Genomic DNA, 19,289 nt, shown 5'->3' on the forward strand with positions numbered 1-19,289 from the left:
CCCCCCCTTCGCGCGCGCGCGCACGCACGCACGCTCGCACACACACACACACGTCACCGAAATGTAAAATCTAAAAACAAAATAAACAAACATTATATACACAAACCTTCTCGTGGGCTCACCACCTGCAGGAGGGACCGTAAGGGACGGTGCTGTGAGGATTGGGCAGCAGTCGAAGGCGGGGGCCTGCTTAGACTGGTGCCCCCGTGACCCGAATTACGGATAAGCGGGAGAAAATGAAATGAAATGAAAATATACACAAACATTATATACACACACACATATACACACACACACACACACATATATACACATATATATTAGCGATTTGTGGTGTTTCCACGCACTAAACTCCAAACTCGCCGTTTTCATTATTAATATGCTGTTTATCTTTAACTACACGCCCATTAGCTTCCCTAAATTTCTATTTCCACCGAACACATGATTACACAAGCATCATTTTAATCCAGGAAATGCTTCAGATTTCTAGGTTTCTCACTGTTTCATAGTCATTCACTTTCTGGAAATTGTATTCCGGATTGCAGCAGATGACCACAATGAGGTAAGCGTTATAATAACTAGAAAGAAAATAGTCGGTCACGAGATGGTGTGTGTGAGACACTGAATAACTTTACAATACCGTATTAAGCGGTTGCTGCTTCTGTGTTACAGTCTAACAGAAGCCACACTTCTCCAGGCAGAACTACACAAGCTTGAATGTCACTTCACCTGGAAGCTGAAAAAAGAAGAGCTGGATCTTACAGATCTTTTAAACAGGCTTGAACAGCATGCCGACTTTAACCTTGGCGAGAAAGCAGGACTTGCACAGACATACAACTCTTTGGGATATGTTAAGCATCTCCTGGGGTCTTCTCAAGACGCACTTGGCTACCTGCAGAAGTGTGTAGAGCTCACTAAAGAGAGCAGGCTGGATGACTGTGACAAGTGGCTCATAGTGCCCTATGGGAATTTAGCCTGGTTACAGTACCAGTTGAAGTGCTTTAGTGAATGTGAGAGTTACCTGGAGAAGATCAGAAGTGTTGTACAGGAATTGCCAGATTCATCTTTGGGTCTTTGTCATCAAGTGCTTGGAGAACAGCCCTGGGCCTACTTCAAGTTCTCTCGCAAGTACTACAACCAGGCAAAAGAGTGCTTTGAGAAGGTTTTGGAGCTAGAGCCCATGAATGCTGAATGGAATTGTGGTTATGCTTTTGTGCTCCACAGAACAGAAACACAGTGTCCAAGTGTAAGAACAATTAAACAACTGCGTCAGGCCATAGACACAAACCCGGATAATGATGAGCTTAAAGCTCTCTTAGCAGTAAGACTTGGTGAAGCCAAGGAATACAATGAAGGGGAGAGTTTGGTGGAAGAAGCTCTGGAGGGTTCTCCGAATGCTCCTAATGTCATTCGATATGTGGGGAAATTTTTGAGGCTCTATGGCTCAGTGGAGAGGTCCATTGCACTGCTAAAAAGAGTTTTAGAGAAGTCACCCAGATCAGCTTTCATACACCATCAGCTTGCTCTCTGCTACAAGAGAAAAGCAATTACTTTGCAGCATGAAGGAAGTCAAAACTCAAATAGTGCTGGTGCTGAGATTCAGAGGAGTCGAAGTCAGTGCATTAATTATTTAGACAAGACCACCGAACTAAAGCCTGGCTTCATTACAGCTATGATTGAGCTGGCAAATCAGTACGGCGAGGATGGGGATCTTGATCGTGCAGAAGAGATGTTTCAGCAAACTCTGCATAAAGCTAAAGAGAAAAACAAATACCTACAGCAGGTGTACCTCTCTTACGGGCAGTTTCAGCAGTACAGAAGGAGATCCCTACCTGAAGCCATCACTTGTTATATGGAATGTCTGAAGATAGATGAAGGCACTGTAGATGGGAAGAAAAGTGCTAAACAGCTGGGAAAGATTAATGATAAACGTTCGTCTAAAAGCCCTGGGAGCAGGAAAGACTTGAGGATCCCTGTGAGTAAAGAAGAGAGAAACGCAGGGCCATAGGAGGCTGAAGACATTCTGCAAAATACTAGTGTTTATGAATATCTAACTATTCTGTGTATTCTAAAGGCTGTTTTTGAAGCAGGGTCATTTGCATTCTGATACAAGAGCAGAATTGCATTCTGAGTCATGATTTACCAGTAATTTCTGTTTATTCTACTTGAGTAAAACAATAATTCTTTGTTTATAGGTGGGAGCAGTAGTAAGTATTAAACAAGTACCCTTTATTACTCAAACAGGAATAAAATGTTTATTCAAGATTAGTACAGACATTTTTTATGTCACTGGGCTAATCTTTAATTAATCATTATTTAGTTTAAAACTTGTTTATTGTAAAAGACATTGTAACTTTTTTCTTTTATCTAATAAAGATAATATGTAAATATATCTTATAAGATGGTCACTAAAACTTCATCTTCTGTCAGTGTACTTGATATGAACCCTGACATATCAGCTTCCAGTAAATGTCCAAGTTTGGAATGAGTTGAATCAGCACTGCCCTCTAGTGGCACTAATTTCTCTTCCAAGCTGATTCATAGAAAAATTATGACTGATATTTTTAACCACAGTACATGTGAGATACTAGACATACTAGAGAGAAAAACACAACAAACACATTATCAAGTTATACAGCACTTTTGGGTAAACACTTTACAAAAACAAACGAAAAAAACAAACAAACAATGCAATATGCACCAACTCTAAATCACCTTTTCTGTTTTTAACTTTTCATTCACAATCTACGAATGAAATGCCAGATAGAAAGGGCACATTAACCGAATTTCAGACTGTGAAAATGTGCTGGTACTGCTACAAATTTCTTTTTTCCCCCCACTAACTACTGAAGTTTATGCACCTGTTTTTTGTTTTGTTTTGTTTTTGCTTTTTTAACAAAAATAAAACAATACAAATGATATAACCAATAGGTCCAACACTATAAGATTTTTGCAGTATAAAACTTTGCCTGTTTGCCTTCACATGCTTCTGGTGTGGAGACTTTGCTTAGCGAGTTCCTCTGAATTCTCTGGCAGTGACGGACCACAGTGATGGTACACAGCAGGAGAGCGCTGGAGATGAGTGCAAAGCCACTAAGAAAGAAGGTTGCTGTGTAGGTTCCTGTGGTGTCCACCAACCAGAAAAAAAACTTTTTTCTGTTGTGTGTGTGTGTGTGTGTGTGTGTGTGTGTGTGTGTGTGTGTGTGTGTGTGTGTGTGTGTGTGTGTGTGTGTGTGTGTGTGTGTGTGTGTGTGTGTGTGTGTGTGATACCAGTACCTTCATGTTGAGGAGTCTCATGGCTTGTGGAAAGAAACTGTTACACAGTCTAAACATCCTCACTATCCGCTGTAGGGTTTTGCAATCCAAGACGGTGCAATTCAAATCAAAACATCAAAAATTTCAGATGAGTGTAAAATGCAGGTTTTTATACATAATATTTTAACATGAACATATTTATAATGTACATGATTCCACAGAAGTCATTGACAAGTTTAACCAAGCGTGATGTACAGTTATCATAACTAAACACAAGATTCATTTCATGCTGCTGGAATTCAAACCCCAAAGAATCAGAGTCATTAAACCTAGCACCTTAAACCATTTTACCAAAAAAGGAAACTTTAATTTTCACTTAGTTGCTGGTGTGAGGAAGCTGTGTAGCCAGAAAAGAAGTACAGTAGGTTTGTTCCCATCAATAAAAACACAGGAAGAGCTTACTTCAGAATAGATATGAGGTAACTTACATTGTTATTTCTTTTTTCTTTTTTTCAAGTAAAACGAAAGAGTTAATGCTAAGATACGATGACAGCTGTACACAGAGCAATGGAGTAACATTGAGGAAAATGACTAGAAGTGGTCTTGGAGGATGAAACGAAACTAGAGTTAAACTAACATGGTTTTTTTTTTGCTTTTATTTCTTTAGGCTATAATTATGCACCATGTCATGTTTGCTTCATAAAATATTTAACAGGAGTATAAACTGATATTGACACTTCATTTCCTTTCACGTACTATTACAATTCAGGCGATTATATTGTTGTTTCTATACGACATCATCTGAAGTTTGGAAATAAAAACTTTCGGTTTCGATTCCTCAACAGATTAAATGCATGGGCGGAGAATAACACCGCTCATATCCGTGCCACTATATAGTCCTCTCCAGGGTGAAAGACCGATTGCACATCACCCAGACTGATCACCATGAGGTAAGTGATATCATACTGAAGACGTACTTTTGTATATTCAGTCTGTTTTTTATAACATTAACGCAAGAGTAATTGCAAGGAAGTGGACATGATTAGTAAGGAGGAAGTGAGAGCAGCGTGTTGTGAGAGCAGTATGTCTCTAATACATAATGTAAATGTAGTTTACCTATAGAAATGACCACATGTACATAGTAAAGCCATGAGGACAAATTAATATAGTTATGTTATTATTAAATTGTAAAACAAAATTATAATAATAAAATAGAAAATTTACATTTACATTTGTGACATTTAGCAGATGCCCTTGTCCAGAGAGACGTACAACCCTAACACTCACACTTTTATATTTATTATATATTATATATTAATGCTACTTTGCCATTAGTATCTTTAAAAGTTTCTACAGATATTATAGTATTAATGGACCTTTTTTTCTATATATTTCATCAGTTGTACTTGCACTTATTCAGTTGTTTCCTATTGTAAATCATCTAACAGCATACCTTTCCAAAGTTTTCCAAATTAAATTACAAATGTGCAGTTACAGTTGTTGAAACAAAAATGTTGTTATTGTTGTTGTTGTTCAATCGATACAAATGAAACAGAGATGTGTGGTCAGATGATATGTGTTGATTTAGTGCAAATTAGTTCAATAAGAACTTTATTTTCCATATATATAAAAAAAGAAAAAATTCTCTTTGGTTTAAAATTATATGAGAACACTTATAGATTGTTATTAGAAATGTAAAAAGGGAAATTGACTGCAATGGGAAACTTGAGGGAAAGTGCTTAGAACAGAGTGTAAGTGTTGATGAAAAAAAAAAAATCCAGGGTTAAAGGTTTAAAAGAATGAAACTTTTGTATTGTTTTGCATTTACTTTCCTGTTTGCATATAATGATATCCAAATAACAAAAGGAAAATGATTAGTTTATTTTTTTTTAAACAATGGGTGGAGAGTTACAAAGCCTGCAGTGCAGTGAGCATAATTTCTACCAGGAAAAGGGAACTAAATTGTACCTTTAGAAAGACTTGATTATTCTTTCAGTTTACATATTAGTAAAGTCACATAGATTAGCTCATAGCTCAATTACAATACAGAATGTAATAAACCCACTTTATCCAAACTTGTAAAAATTTTAGATTCTGAAGCACATATTCAGAAATTACACGCATTACATAATGTGACAAATGATGTAAAGTTACAAATATATTTCATATTTTTTAACAAGTTTTAATCAGGTTCATTTATTTTCTTTCTCTTCCAGTTCAACTCAAGGCACAGATTTAAAAGCCAGACTTCTTCAGCAAGAATGCCATTTCACCTGGGCTCTGAATAAAAATGATGTAGATCTCAATGATCTTCTGAACAGATTAGAAGAACAGTTTAGCCTGGATCTCGGAAAGGAGGCAGGAGCTGCACGTACACACAGCTGTATGGGATTTGTGAAGTTTCTACTAGGCTCCGATACTGAGGCTCTCAGCAACTTTGAGAAATCTGTAGAACTCATTAAGGCTCATGGAAATGACTCTGATAAGCTGCTTGTTGTTGCCTATGGAGACCTTGCATGGTTATACTATCATATGGGTAATTTTGCAGAGTGTGAAATGTACCTGAATAAGCTGAGGGAGATTAAAGAGAAATATCCATCTGTCCCATATGCTGAGGTGCTTGGAGAGAAAGGATGGACATTCCTTAAGTTTTCCCACAAATATTATGAAAGAGCGAAAGATTGCTTTAAAAAGGCCCTGGAGCTGGACCCTGGGGAGGCTGAATGGAATTCCGGCCTTGCCATTGCTCTGTATCGGACAGAGTTTGTGGAACAAGGATGTGCACCAGAAACTTCAGATGCTGTTAATCAACTTAGAAGAGCTATAGCCACTAACCCAGATGATGATGTTCTTAAAGTTCTGCTTGCTCTGAGATTGGCTCTTTTCAAGAAGTACAGTGAGGCAGAGAGCCTAGTGGCGCAAGCCTTAGAGAGGTCTCCAGAACACCCACATGTGATTCGCTATTTTGGAAAGTATTTACGAAATGCAGGATCTGTGGACAGGTCCATTGCTTTTCTAAAGAAAGCATTAGAGAAAGTGTCAAACACAGCTTTTATACACCATCAGCTGGGGCTCTGCTATAAACAAAAGATTATAAAGCTGAAGCAGGCAGGAAGCCACCACACAAAAGGAGCTGAAATTAAACGAGCTCAAGAGCAATGCATCTACCATTTGGAGATGGCAATCGAACTGAAAACCGGATTCATTTTAGCCATGGCTGAATTGGCCTTGCAATATGGGGTTAATCGGGATATATCAAGAGCAGAAGAAATGTTCCAGAATGCATTTCAAGCAGCCAAAGAGAAAAAAGACAACTACCAGACTGTTCATGTGTTTTATGCAGAATTTCAGCATTACGTTATGAGATGTGAGCCTGCTGCCATCAAACATTACATTGAATGTCTAAAGATAAATCCAAATGAATTTGAAGGGAAAAAAAGTGCTAAAAGTCTGAGACAGATTGCAGAGAGAAGAATTAGGAACAACCCAAATGATGGAGAGGCCTTTGGAATACTTGGAATCATTCATAAGGAACGAGGAGAAAAACAACAAGCCATAGAGTGCTTTGAGAAAGCGCTGACCTATGTAGATAATGAGGAGTACCTCAGTGATCTTTGTGAGCTTAGGCTTTCTCTACAGTAATATTAGCAATATAAATTATGATACACAGCCAAATATCTATATACTCATTTATTATTCATGATATTTAATGTTAACATTGTAGCATCTGTAATCTTATTTTAAATGTGTGGATGTAGCAAACACAGCTATTTGTTAAAATGTACATGGACACACTCTCAGTGCACTCTCACGCCTTAATACAAGTCAGTTTTACAACACTAAATGTGTTAAGAGTGGAAATACACACTGATATGATTATCGAGGAGATTAAAGAAGCAGGAAGCTTTGTCTGTGCTAAGGCAGTAAGCAGGATAAAAATGATTAAAAAGGAAGATTTTGGAGACACATTAGAAATTAATTCGAATAAGTAAAGCAGCAGAATCCAGCTAAATAAAAAAAAATTTGTTGTTTGTCTTGATAAGTGAATGTAATTTACTAAATCCTCTCACTACTGATCTCGAAATCTCAAGTCTTTTAAAACTGTGAATATATTTTGCACATTTATGAAGGCTGCATATTAATGTTCTAATGTGTAATATTAATGCATGTTTTTCTGCAACCAAATGAAAATAAAATTTGTTTAAATCATGTGAATATGTTTCGTTATATTTAAACATATTTTAAATACTCAAAGCATGTTTATGGTTCAGGTTGTATATGGAGAGAGGAAATGTGAAAGTGTAAAATTTATTTAATTCAGACTTTCCTTAAAACTTTCACACATGCGCACACACACATTGTAATGTTGTAAATTTTGAAAAATAATTTCACTTTAAATTCTTTATTGTCATTTGAAAACTGTCAATTTCAAAAAGATTATAATAATTTGGTAATAGTCTCAATCATTCCTCTCTGACAATCCAGCAATGTCAAAGTGTAAAACACAGGTTTGTAAAGTATTGATCAGAACACACACTTCTTTATGTATCTTTACTGAAGTCCACATTTGAGGATGGATATGTAGAAAAACCTAATTAGCAGCAGTGGGATTCGAACCCAAGCCCCCGAAGAGACTGGAGCCTTAATCCAGCGCCTTAGACCGCTCGGACACGCTACAGGCCCCCCCTCCGCGCGCGCGCACGCACGCTCGCACACACACACACACGTCACTGAAATGTAAAATCTAAAAACAAAATAAACAAACATTATATACACAAACCTTCTCGTGGGCTCACCACCTGCAGGAGGGACCGTAAGGGACGGTGCTGTGAGGATTGGGCAGCAGTCGAAGGCGGGGGCCTGCTTAGACTGGTGCCCCCGCGACCCGAATTACGGATAAGCGGGAGAAAATGAAATGAAATGAAAATATACACAAACATTATATACACACACACATATACACACACACACACATATATACACATATATATTAGCGATTTGTGGTGTTTCCACGCACTAAACTCCAAACTCGCCGTTTTCATTATTAATATGCTGTTTATCTTTAACTACACGCCCATTAGCTTCCCTAAATTTCTATTTCCACCGAACACATGATTACACAAGCATCATTTTAATCCAGGAAATGCTTCAGATTTCTAGGTTTCTCACTGTTTCATAGTCATTCACTTTCTGGAAATTGTATTCCGGATTGCAGCAGATGACCACAATGAGGTAAGCGTTAAAATAACTAGAAAGAAAATAGTCGGTCACGAGATGGTGTGTGTGAGACACTGAATAACTTTACAATACCGTATTAAGCGGTTGCTGCTTCTGTGTTACAGTCTAACAGAAGCCACACTTCTCCAGGCAGAACTACACAAGCTTGAATGTCACTTCACCTGGAAGCTGAAAAAAGAAGAGCTGGATCTTACAGATCTTTTAAACATGCTTGAACAGCATGCCGACTTTACCCTTGGCGAGAAAGCAGGACTTGCGCAGACATACAACTCTTTGGGAAATATTATAAGCATCTCCTGGGGTCTTCTCAAGACGCACTTGGCTACCTGCAGAAGTGTGTAAAGCTCACTAAAGAGAGCAGGCTGGATGACTGTGACAAGTGCCTCATGGTGCCCTATGGGAATTTAGCCTGGTTACAGTACCAGTTGAAGTGCTTTAGTGAATGTGAGAGTTACCTGGAGAAGATCAGAAGTGTTGTACAGGAATTGCCAGATTCATCTTTGGGTCTTTGTCATCAAGTGCTTGGAGAACAGCCCTGGGCCTACTTCAAGTTCTCTCGCAAGTACTACAACCAGGCAAAAGAGTGCTTTGAGAAGGTTTTGGAGCTAGAGCCCATGAATGCTGAATGGAATTGTGGTTATGCTTTTGTGCTCCACAGAACAGAAACACAGTGTCCAAGTGTAAGAACAATTAAACAACTGCGTCAGGCCATAGACACAAACCCGGATAATGATGAGCTTAAAGCTCTCTTAGCAGTAAGACTTGGTGAAGCCAAGGAATACAATGAAGGGGAGAGTTTGGTGGAAGAAGCTCTGGAGGGTTCTCCGAATGCTCCTAATGTCATTCGATATGTGGGGAAATTTTTGAGGATCTATGGCTCAGTGGAGAGGTCCATTGCACTGCTAAAAAGAGTTTTAGAGAAGTCACCCAGATCAGCTTTCATACACCATCAGCTTGCTCTCTGCTACAAGAGAAAAGCAATTACTTTGCAGCATGAAGGAAGTCAAAACTCAAATAGTGCTGGTGCTGAGATTCAGAGGAGTCGAAGTCAGTGCATTAATTATTTAGACAAGACCACCGAACTAAAGCCTGGCTTCATTACAGCTATGATTGAGCTGGCAAATCAGTACGGCGAGGATGGGGATCTTGATCGTGCAGAAGAGATGTTTCAGCAAACTCTGCATAAAGCTAAAGAGAAAAACAAATACCTACAGCAGGTGTACCTCTCTTACGGGCAGTTTCAGCAGTACAGAAGGAGATCCCTACCTGAAGCCATCACTTGTTATATGGAATGTCTGAAGATAGATGAAGGCACTGTAGATGGGAAGAAAAGTGCTAAACAGCTGGGAAAGATTAATGATAAACGTTCGTCTAAAAGCCCTGGGAGCAGGAAAGACTTGAGGATCCCTGTGAGTAAAGAAGAGAGAAACGCAGGGCCATAGGAGGCTGAAGACATTCTGCAAAATACTAGTGTTTATGAATATTTAACTATGCTGTGTATTCTAAAGGCTGTTTTTGAAGCAGGGTCATTTGCATTCTGATACAAGAGCAGAATTGCATTCTGAGTCATGATTTACCAGTAATTTCTGTTTATTCTACTTGAGTAAAACAATAATTCTTTGTTTATAGGTGGGAGCAGTAGTAAGTATTAAACAAGTACACTTTATTACTCAAACAGGAATAAAATGTTTATTCAAGATTAGTACAGACATTTTTTATGTCACTGGGCTAATCTTTAATTAATCATTATTTAGTTTAAAACTTGTTTATTGTAAAAGACATTGTAACTTTTTTCTTTCATCTAATAAAGATAATATGTAAATATATCTTATAAGATGGTCACTAAAACTTCATCTTCTGTCAGTGTACTTGATATGAACACTGACATATCAGCTTCCAGTAAATGTCCAAGTTTGGAATGAGTTGAATCAGCACTGCCCTCTAGTGGCACTAATTTCTCTTCCAAGCTGATTCATAGAAAAATTATGACTGATATTTTTAACCACAGTACATGTGAGATACTAGACATACTAGAGAGAAAAACACAACAAACACATTATCAAGTTATACAGCACTTTTGGGTAAACACTTTACAAAAACAAACGAAAAAAACAAACAAACAATGCAATATGCACCAACTCTAAATCACCTTTTCTGTTTTTAACTTTTCATTCACAATCTACGAATGAAATGCCAGATAGAAAGGGCACATTAACCGAATTTCAGACTGTGAAAATGTGCTGGTACTGCTACAAATTTCTTTTTTCCCCCCACTAACTACTGAAGTTTATGCACCTGTTTTTTGTTTTGTTTTGTTTTTGCTTTTTTAACAAAAATAAAACAATACAAATGATATAACCAATAGGTCCAACACTATAAGATTTTTGCAGTATAAAACTTTGCCTGTTTGCCTTCACATGCTTCTGGTGTGGAGACTTTGCTTAGCGAGTTCCTCTGAATTCTCTGGCAGTGACGGACCACAGTGATGGTACACAGCAGGAGAGCGCTGGAGATGAGTGCAAAGCCACTAAGAAAGAAGGTTGCTGTGTAGGTTCCTGTGGTGTCCACCAACCAGAAAAAAAACTTTTTTCTGTTGTGTGTGTGTGTGTGTGTGTGTGTGTGTGTGTGTGTGTGTGTGTGTGTGTGTGTGTGTGTGTGTGTGTGTGTGTGTGTGTGTGTGTGTGTGTGTGTGTGTGTGTGATACCAGTACCTTCATGTTGAGGAGTCTCATGGCTTGTGGAAAGAAACTGTTACACAGTCTAAACATCCTCACTATCCGCTGTAGGGTTTTGCAATCCAAGACGGTGCAATTCAAATCAAAACATCAAAATTTTCAGATGAGTGTAAAATGCAGGTTTTTATACATAATATTTTAACATGAACATATTTATGATGTACATGATTCCACAGAAGTCAGTGACAAGTTTAACCAAGCGTGATGTACAGTTATCATAACTAAACACAAGATTCATTTCATGCTGCTGGAATTCAAACCCCAAAGAATCAGAGTCATTAAACCTAGCACCTTAAACCATTTTACCAAAAAAGTAAACTTTAATTTTCACTTAGTTGCTGGTGTGAGGAAGCTGTGTAGCCAGAAAAGAAGTACAGTAGGTTTGTTCCCATCAATAAAAACACAGGAAGAGCTTACTTCAGAATAGATATGAGGTAACTTACATTGTTATTTCTTTTTTCTTTTTTTCAAGTAAAACGAAAGAGTTAATGCTAAGATACGATGACAGCTGTACACAGAGCAATGGAGTAACATTGAGGAAAATGACTAGAAGTGGTCTTGGAGGATGAAACGAAACTAGAGTTAAACTAACATGGTTTTTTTTTTGCTTTTATTTCTTTAGGCTATAATTATGCACCATGTCATGTTTGCTTCATAAAATATTTAACAGGAGTATAAACTGATATTGACACTTCATTTCCTTTCACGTACTATTACAATTCAGGCGATTATATTGTTGTTTCTATACGACATCATCTGAAGTTTGGAAATAAAAACTTTCGGTTTCGATTCCTCAACAGATTAAATGCATGGGCGGAGAATAACACCGCTCATATCCGTGCCACTATATAGTCCTCTCCAGGGTGAAAGACCGATTGCACATCACCCAGACTGATCACCATGAGGTAAGTGATATCATACTGAAGACGTACTTTTGTATATTCAGTCTGTTTTTTATAACATTAACGCAAGAGTAATTGCAAGGAAGTGGACATGATTAGTAAGGAGGAAGTGAGAGCAGCGTGTTGTGAGAGCAGTATGTCTCTAATACATAATGTAAATGTAGTTTACCTATAGAAATGACCACATGTACATAGTAAAGCCATGAGGACAAATTAATATAGTTATGTTATTATTAAATTGTAAAACAAAATTATAATAATAAAATAGAAAATTTACATTTACATTTGTGACATTTAGCAGATGCCCTTGTCCAGAGAGACGTACAAAAGTGCTTAAAATAAATTCAAATTGTTATAATGACTTCTGATGTTCAAAAGACTCTGGGTCTTATGGGGTTTTATATCCTGATATGCAGGTTTGCAGATTAGGGACTCATTTTTAAACATAAACCATATGAACTTATACAGATTTTAAGATATGCATTTCTGTAAAGCTGCTTTTTTTGACAATCCGTGTTATTAAATGAGCTTAAAAGCACATTTATTTTGTGTTTTACTGCACACAATAAGACAATTATAAAATGTCTAACATTTCTTTTGAAAGCTATAAATAATCTTACTGGTTAATCTACCGGTTTGACCAGCTCCACCTGTGTTTTGGCAAAAAGTAAGCTTGTTTATCAAAGCTGGATTTTTAAGCAGTTAAATGCAATAATGGAATAAAAATTTTCCTGAATCACCATTAGAGGTTTATTACAAAAAATCTTCAAATAACAAACACAATGCAGGAACATCACCCACATCACACACCACAAAACATTACTTTCACATGTCTATTACACACACACACACACACACACACACACACACACACACACACACACACACACACACACACAAAAACACTCACACTTTTATATTTATTATATATTATATATTAATGCTACTTTGCCATTAGTATCTTTAAAAGTTTCTACAGATATTATAATATTAATGGACCTTTTTTTCTATATATTTCATCAGTTGTACTTGCACTTATTCAGTTGTTTCCTATTGTAAATCATCTAACAGCATACCTTTCCAAAGTTTTCCAAATTAAATTACAAATGTGCAGTTACAGTTGTTGAAACAAAAATGTTGTTATTGTTGTTGTTGTTCAATCGATACAAATGAAAGAGAGATGTGTGGTCAGATGATATGTGTTGATTTAGTGCAAATTAGTTCAATAAGAACTTTATTTTCCATATATATAAAAAAAGAAAAAATTCTCTTTGGTTTAAAATTATATGAGAACACTTATAGATTGTTATTAGAAATGTAAAAAGGGAAATTGACTGCAATGGGAAACTTGAGGGAAAGTGCTTAGAACAGAGTGTAAGTGTTGATGAAAAAAAAAAAATCCAGGGTTAAAGGTTTAAAAGAATGAAACTTTTGTATTGTTTTGCATTTACTTTCCTGTTTGCATATAATGATATCCAAATAACAAAAGGAAAATGATTAGTTTATTTTTTTTTAAACAATGGGTGGAGAGTTACAAAGCCTGCAGTGCAGTGAGCATAATTTCTACCAGGAAAAGGGAACTAAATTGTACCTTTAGAAAGACTTGATTATTCTTTCAGTTTACATATTAGTAAAGTCACATAGATTAGCTCATAGCTCAATTACAATACAGAATGTAATAAACCCACTTTATCCAAACTTGTAAAAATTTTAGATTCTGAAGCACATATTCAGAAATTACACGCATTACATAATGTGACAAATGATGTAAAGTTACAAATATATTTCATATTTTTTAACAAGTTTTAATCAGGTTCATTTATTTTCTTTCTCTTCCAGTTCAACTCAAGGCACAGATTTAAAAGCCAGACTTCTTCAGCAAGAATGCCATTTCACCTGGGCTCTGAATAAAAATGATGTAGATCTCAATGATCTTCTGAACAGATTAGAAGAACAGTTTAGCCTGGATCTCGGAAAGGAGGCAGGAGCTGCACGTACACACAGCTGTATGGGATTTGTGAAGTTTCTACTAGGCTCCGATACTGAGGCTCTCAGCAACTTTGAGAAATCTGTAGAACTCATTAAGGCTCATGGAAATGACTCTGATAAGCTGCTTGTTGTTGCCTATGGAGACCTTGCATGGTTATACTATCATATGGGTAATTTTGCAGAGTGTGAAATGTACCTGAATAAGCTGAGGGAGATTAAAGAGAAATATCCATCTGTCCCATATGCTGAGGTGCTTGGAGAGAAAGGATGGACATTCCTTAAGTTTTCCCACAAATATTATGAAAGAGCGAAAGATTGCTTTAAAAAGGCCCTGGAGCTGGACCCTGGGGAGGCTGAATGGAATTCCGGCCTTGCCATTGCTCTGTATCGGACAGAGTTTGTGGAACAAGGATGTGCACCAGAAACTTCAGATGCTGTTAATCAACTTAGAAGAGCTATAGCCACTAACCCAGATGATGATGTTCTTAAAGTTCTGCTTGCTCTGAGATTGGCTCTTTTCAAGAAGTACAGTGAGGCAGAGAGCCTAGTGGCGCAAGCCTTAGAGAGGTCTCCAGAACACCCACATGTGATTCGCTATTTTGGAAAGTATTTACGAAATGCAGGATCTGTGGACAGGTCCATTGCTTTTCTAAAGAAAGCATTAGAGAAAGTGTCAAACACAGCTTTTATACACCATCAGCTGGGGCTCTGCTATAAACAAAAGATTATAAAGCTGAAGCAGGCAGGAAGCCACCACACAAAAGGAGCTGAAATTAAACGAGCTCAAGAGCAATGCATCTACCATTTGGAGATGGCAATCAAATTGAAAACCCGCTTCATTCTAGCCATGGCTGAATTGGCCTTGCAATATGGGGTAAATCGGGATATATCAAGAGCAGAAGAAATGTTCCAGAATGCATTTCAAGCAGCCAAAGAGAAAAAAGACAACTACCAGACTGTTCATGTGTTTTATGCAGAATTTCAGCATTACGTTATGAGATGTGAGCCTGCTGCCATCAAACATTACATTGAATGTCTAAAGATAAATCCAAATGAATTTGAAGGGAAAAAAAGTGCTAAAAGTCTGAGACAGATTGCAGAGAGAAGAATTAGGAACAACCCAAATGATGGAGAGGCCTTTGGAATACTTGGAATCATTCATAAGGAACGAGGAGAAAAACAACAAGCCATAGAGTGCTTTGAGAAAGCGCTGACCTATGTAGATAATGAGGAGTACCTCAGTGATCTTTGTGAGCTTAGGCTTTCTCTACAGTAATATTAGCAATATAAATTATGATACACAGCCAAATATCTATATACTCATTTATTATTCATGATATTTACTGTTAACAGTGTAGCATCTGTAATCTTATTTTAAATGTGTGGATGTAGCAAACACAGCTATTTGTTAAAATGTACATGGACACACTCTCAGTGCACTCTCACGCCTTAATACAAGTCAGTTTTACAACACTAAATGTGTTAAGAGTGGAAATACACACTGATATGATTATCGAGGAGATTAAAGAAGCAGGAAGCTTTGTCTGTGCTAAGGCAGTAAGCAGGATAAAAATGATTAAAAAGGAAGATTTTGGAGACACATTAGAAATTAATTCGAATAAGTAAAGCAGCAGAATCCAGCTAAATAAAAAAAAATTTGTTGTTTGTCTTGATAAGTGAATGTAATTTACTAAATCCTCTCACTACTGATCTCGAAATCTCAAGTCTTTTAAAACTGTGAATATATTTTGCACATTTATGAAGGCTGCATATTAATGTTCTAATGTGTAATATTAATGCATGTTTTTCTGCAACCAAATGAAAATAAAATTTGTTTAAATCATGTGAATATGTTTCGTTATATTTAAACATATTTTAAATACTCAAAGCATGTTTATGGTTCAGGTTGTATATGGAGAGAGGAAATGTGAAAGTGTAAAATTTATTTAATTCAGACTTTCCTTAAAACTTTCACACATGCGCACACACACATTGTAATGTTGTAAATTTTGAAAAATAATTTCACTTTAAATTCTTTATTGTCATTTGAAAACTGTCAATTTCAAAAAGATTATAATAATTTGGTAATAGTCTCAATCATTCCTCTCTGACAATCCAGCAATGTCAAAGTGTAAAACACAGGTTTGTAAAGTATTGATCAGAACACACACTTCTTTATGTATCTTTACTGAAGTCCACATTTGAGGATGGATATGTAGAAAAACCTAATTGGCAGCAGTGGGATTCGAACCCAAGCCCCCGAAGAGACTGGAGCCTTAATCCAGCGCCTTAGACCGCTCGGACACGCTACAGGCCCCCCCTCCGCGCGCGCGCGCACGCACGCTCGCACACACACACACACACGTCACTGAAATGTAAAATCTAAAAACAAAATAAACAAACATTATATACACAAACCTTCTCGTGGGCTCACCACCTGCAGGAGGGACCGTAAGGGACGGTGCTGTGAGGATTGGGCAGCAGTCGAAGGCGGGGGCCTGCTTAGACTGGTGCCCCCGCGACCCGAATTACGGATAAGCGGGAAAAAATGAAATGAAATGAAAATATACACAAACATTATATACACACACACATATACACACACACACACACACACATATATACACATATATATTAGCGATTTGTGGTGTTTCCACGCACTAAACTCCAAACTCGCCGTTTTCATTATTAATATGCTGTTTATCTTTAACTACACGCCCATTAGCTTCCCTAAATTTCTATTTCCACCGAACACATGATTACACAAGCATCATTTTAATCCAGGAAATGCTTCAGATTTCTAGGTTTCTCACTGTTTCATAGTCATTCACTTTCTGGAAATTGTATTCCGGATTGCAGCAGATGACCACAATGAGGTAAGCGTTATAATAACTAGAAAGAAAATAGTCGGTCACGAGATGGTGTGTGTGAGACACTGAATAACTTTACAATACCGTATTAAGCGGTTGCTGCTTCTGTGTTACAGTCTAACAGAAGCCACACTTCTCCAGGCAGAACTACACAAGCTTGAATGTCACTTCACCTGGAAGCTGAAAAAAGAAGAGCTGGATCTTACAGATCTTTTAAACAGGCTTGAACAGCATGCCGACTTTACCCTTGGCGAGAAAGCAGGACTTGCACAGACATACAACTCTTTGGGATATGTTAAGCATCTCCTGGGGTCTTCTCAAGACGCACTTGGCTACCTGCAGAAGTGTGTAGAGCTCACTAAAGAGAGCAGGCTGGATGACTGTGACAAGTGGCTCATAGTGCCCTATGGGAATTTAGCCTGGTTACAGTACCAGTTGAAATGCTTTAGTGAATGTGAGAGTTACCTGGAGAAGATCAGAAGTGTTGTACAGGAATTGCCAGATTCATCTTTGGGTCTTTGTCATCAAGTGCTTGGAGAACAGCCCTGGGCCTACTTCAAGTTCTCTCGCAAGTACTACAACCAGGCAAAAGAGTGCTTTGAGAAGGTTTTGGAGCTAGAGCCCATGAATGCTGAATGGAATTGTGGTTATGCTTTTGTGCTCCACAGAACAGAAACACAGTGTCCAAGTGTAAGAACAATTAAACAACTGCGTCAGGCCATAGACACAAACCCGGATAATGATGAGCTTAAAGCTCTCTTAGCAGTAAGACTTGGTGAAGCCAAGGAATACAATGAAGGGGAGAGTTTGGTGGAAGAAGCTCTGGAGGGTTCTCCGAATGCTCCTAATGTCATTCGATATGTGGGGAAATTTTTGAGGCTCTATGGCTCAGTGGAGAGGTCCATTGCACTGCTAAAAAGAGTTTTAGAGAAGTCACCCAGATCAGCTTTCATACACCATCAGCTTGCTCTCTGCTACAAGAGAAAAGCAATTACTTTGCAGCATGAAGGAAGTCAAAACTCAAATAGTGCTGGTGCTGAGATTCAGAGGAGTCGAAGTCAGTGCATTAATTATTTAGACAAGACCACCGAACTAAAGCCTGGCTTCATTACAGCTATGATTGAGCTGGCAAATCAGTACGGCGAGGATGGGGATCTTGATCGTGCAGAAGAGATGTTTCAGCAAACTCTGCATAAAGCTAAAGAGAAAAACAAATACCTACAGCAGGTGTACCTCTCTTACGGGCAGTTTCAGCAGTACAGAAGGAGATCCCTACCTGAAGCCATCACTTGTTATATGGAATGTCTGAAGATAGATGAAGGCACTGTAGATGGGAAGAAAAGTGCTAAACAGCTGGGAAAGATTAATGATAAACGTTCGTCTAAAAGCCCTGGGAGCAGGAAAGACTTGAGGATCCCTGTGAGTAAAGAAGAGAGAAACGCAGGGCCATAGGAGGCTGAAGACATTCTGCAAAATACTAGTGTTTATGAATATCTAACTATGCTGTGTATTCTAAAGGCTGTTTTTGAAGCAGGGTCATTTGCATTCTGATACAAGAGCAGAATTGCATTCTGAGTCATGATTTACCAGTAATTTCTGTTTATTCTACTTGAGTAAAACAATAATTCTTTGTTTATAGGTGGGAGCAGTAGTAAGTATTAAACAAGTACCCTTTATTACTCAAACAGGAATAAAATGTTTATTCAAGATTAGTACAGACATTTTTTATGTCACTGGGCTAATCTTTAATTAATCATTATTTAGTTTAAAACTTGTTTATTGTAAAAGACATTGTAACTTTTTTCTTTCATCTAATAAAGATAATATGTAAATATATCTTATAAGATGGTCACTAAAACTTCATCTTCTGTCAGTGTACTTGATATGAACACTGACATATCAGCTTCCAGTAAATGTCCAAGTTTGGAATGAGTTGAATCAGCACTGCCCTCTAGTGGCACTAATTTCTCTTCCAAGCTGATTCATAGAAAAATTATGACTGATATTTTTAACCACAGTACATGTGAGATACTAGACATACTAGAGAGAAAAACACAACAAACACATTATCAAGTTATACAGCACTTTTGGGTAAACACTTTACAAAAACAAACGAAAAAAACAAACAAACAATGCAATATGCACCAACTCTAAATCACCTTTTTTGTTTTTAACTTTTCATTCACAATCTACGAATGAAATGCCAGATAGAAAGGGCACATTAACCGAATTTCAGACTGTGAAAATGTGCTGGTACTGCTACAAATTTCTTTTTTCCCCCCACTAACTACTGAAGTTTAT

General features: G+C 37.4%; 3 protein-coding genes, 1 long non-coding RNA gene and 1 pseudogene across 5 annotated transcripts; 4 read left to right on the forward strand and 1 right to left on the reverse strand.

The window, feature by feature from the left end:
* The first annotated feature begins 440 nt into the window (after window positions 1-440).
* Window positions 441-2,355, forward strand: LOC310734089 (interferon-induced protein with tetratricopeptide repeats 5-like). The gene is made up of 2 exons (XM_083555738.1): window positions 441-562; window positions 673-2,355. Exons 1-2 carry the CDS (start codon window positions 549-551, stop codon window positions 2,006-2,008), a joined length of 1,350 nt encoding a protein of 449 aa, XP_083411864.1. The 5' UTR covers window positions 441-548; the 3' UTR covers window positions 2,009-2,355.
* A 1,423-nt stretch (window positions 2,356-3,778) lies between these two features.
* On the forward strand, window positions 3,779-10,106 carry LOC310734926 (interferon-induced protein with tetratricopeptide repeats 5-like; annotated as a pseudogene). Its single transcript, XR_014538179.1, has 3 exons — window positions 3,779-4,205; window positions 5,472-6,893; window positions 8,598-10,106. The product of XR_014538179.1 is annotated as an interferon-induced protein with tetratricopeptide repeats 5-like (transcript).
* On the reverse strand, window positions 6,935-7,840 carry LOC310734118. Its single transcript, XR_014535968.1, has 2 exons — window positions 7,326-7,840; window positions 6,935-7,049 (listed from the first exon to the last, which is right to left on the reverse strand). It is a non-coding gene; the product is annotated as an uncharacterized lncRNA (long non-coding RNA).
* A 1,902-nt stretch (window positions 10,107-12,008) lies between the features above and the next one.
* LOC310734085 (interferon-induced protein with tetratricopeptide repeats 5-like) lies at window positions 12,009-15,961 on the forward strand. The gene is made up of 2 exons (XM_083555732.1): window positions 12,009-12,132; window positions 13,969-15,961. The coding sequence occupies exons 1-2, from the start codon at window positions 12,128-12,130 to the stop codon at window positions 15,392-15,394; spliced, it is 1,431 nt and encodes a 476-aa protein (XP_083411858.1). The 5' UTR covers window positions 12,009-12,127; the 3' UTR covers window positions 15,395-15,961.
* A 911-nt stretch (window positions 15,962-16,872) lies between these two features.
* On the forward strand, window positions 16,873-18,793 carry LOC310734093 (interferon-induced protein with tetratricopeptide repeats 5-like). Its single transcript, XM_083555743.1, has 2 exons — window positions 16,873-16,994; window positions 17,105-18,793. Exons 1-2 carry the CDS (start codon window positions 16,981-16,983, stop codon window positions 18,438-18,440), a joined length of 1,350 nt encoding a protein of 449 aa, XP_083411869.1. The 5' UTR covers window positions 16,873-16,980; the 3' UTR covers window positions 18,441-18,793.
* The last annotated feature ends 496 nt before the right edge of the window (window positions 18,794-19,289 follow it).

This window comes from Silurus aristotelis (genome assembly GCF_946808225.1).
Source record: "Silurus aristotelis genome assembly, chromosome: 12".
Lineage (NCBI taxonomy): Eukaryota > Metazoa > Chordata > Actinopteri > Siluriformes > Siluridae > Silurus > Silurus aristotelis.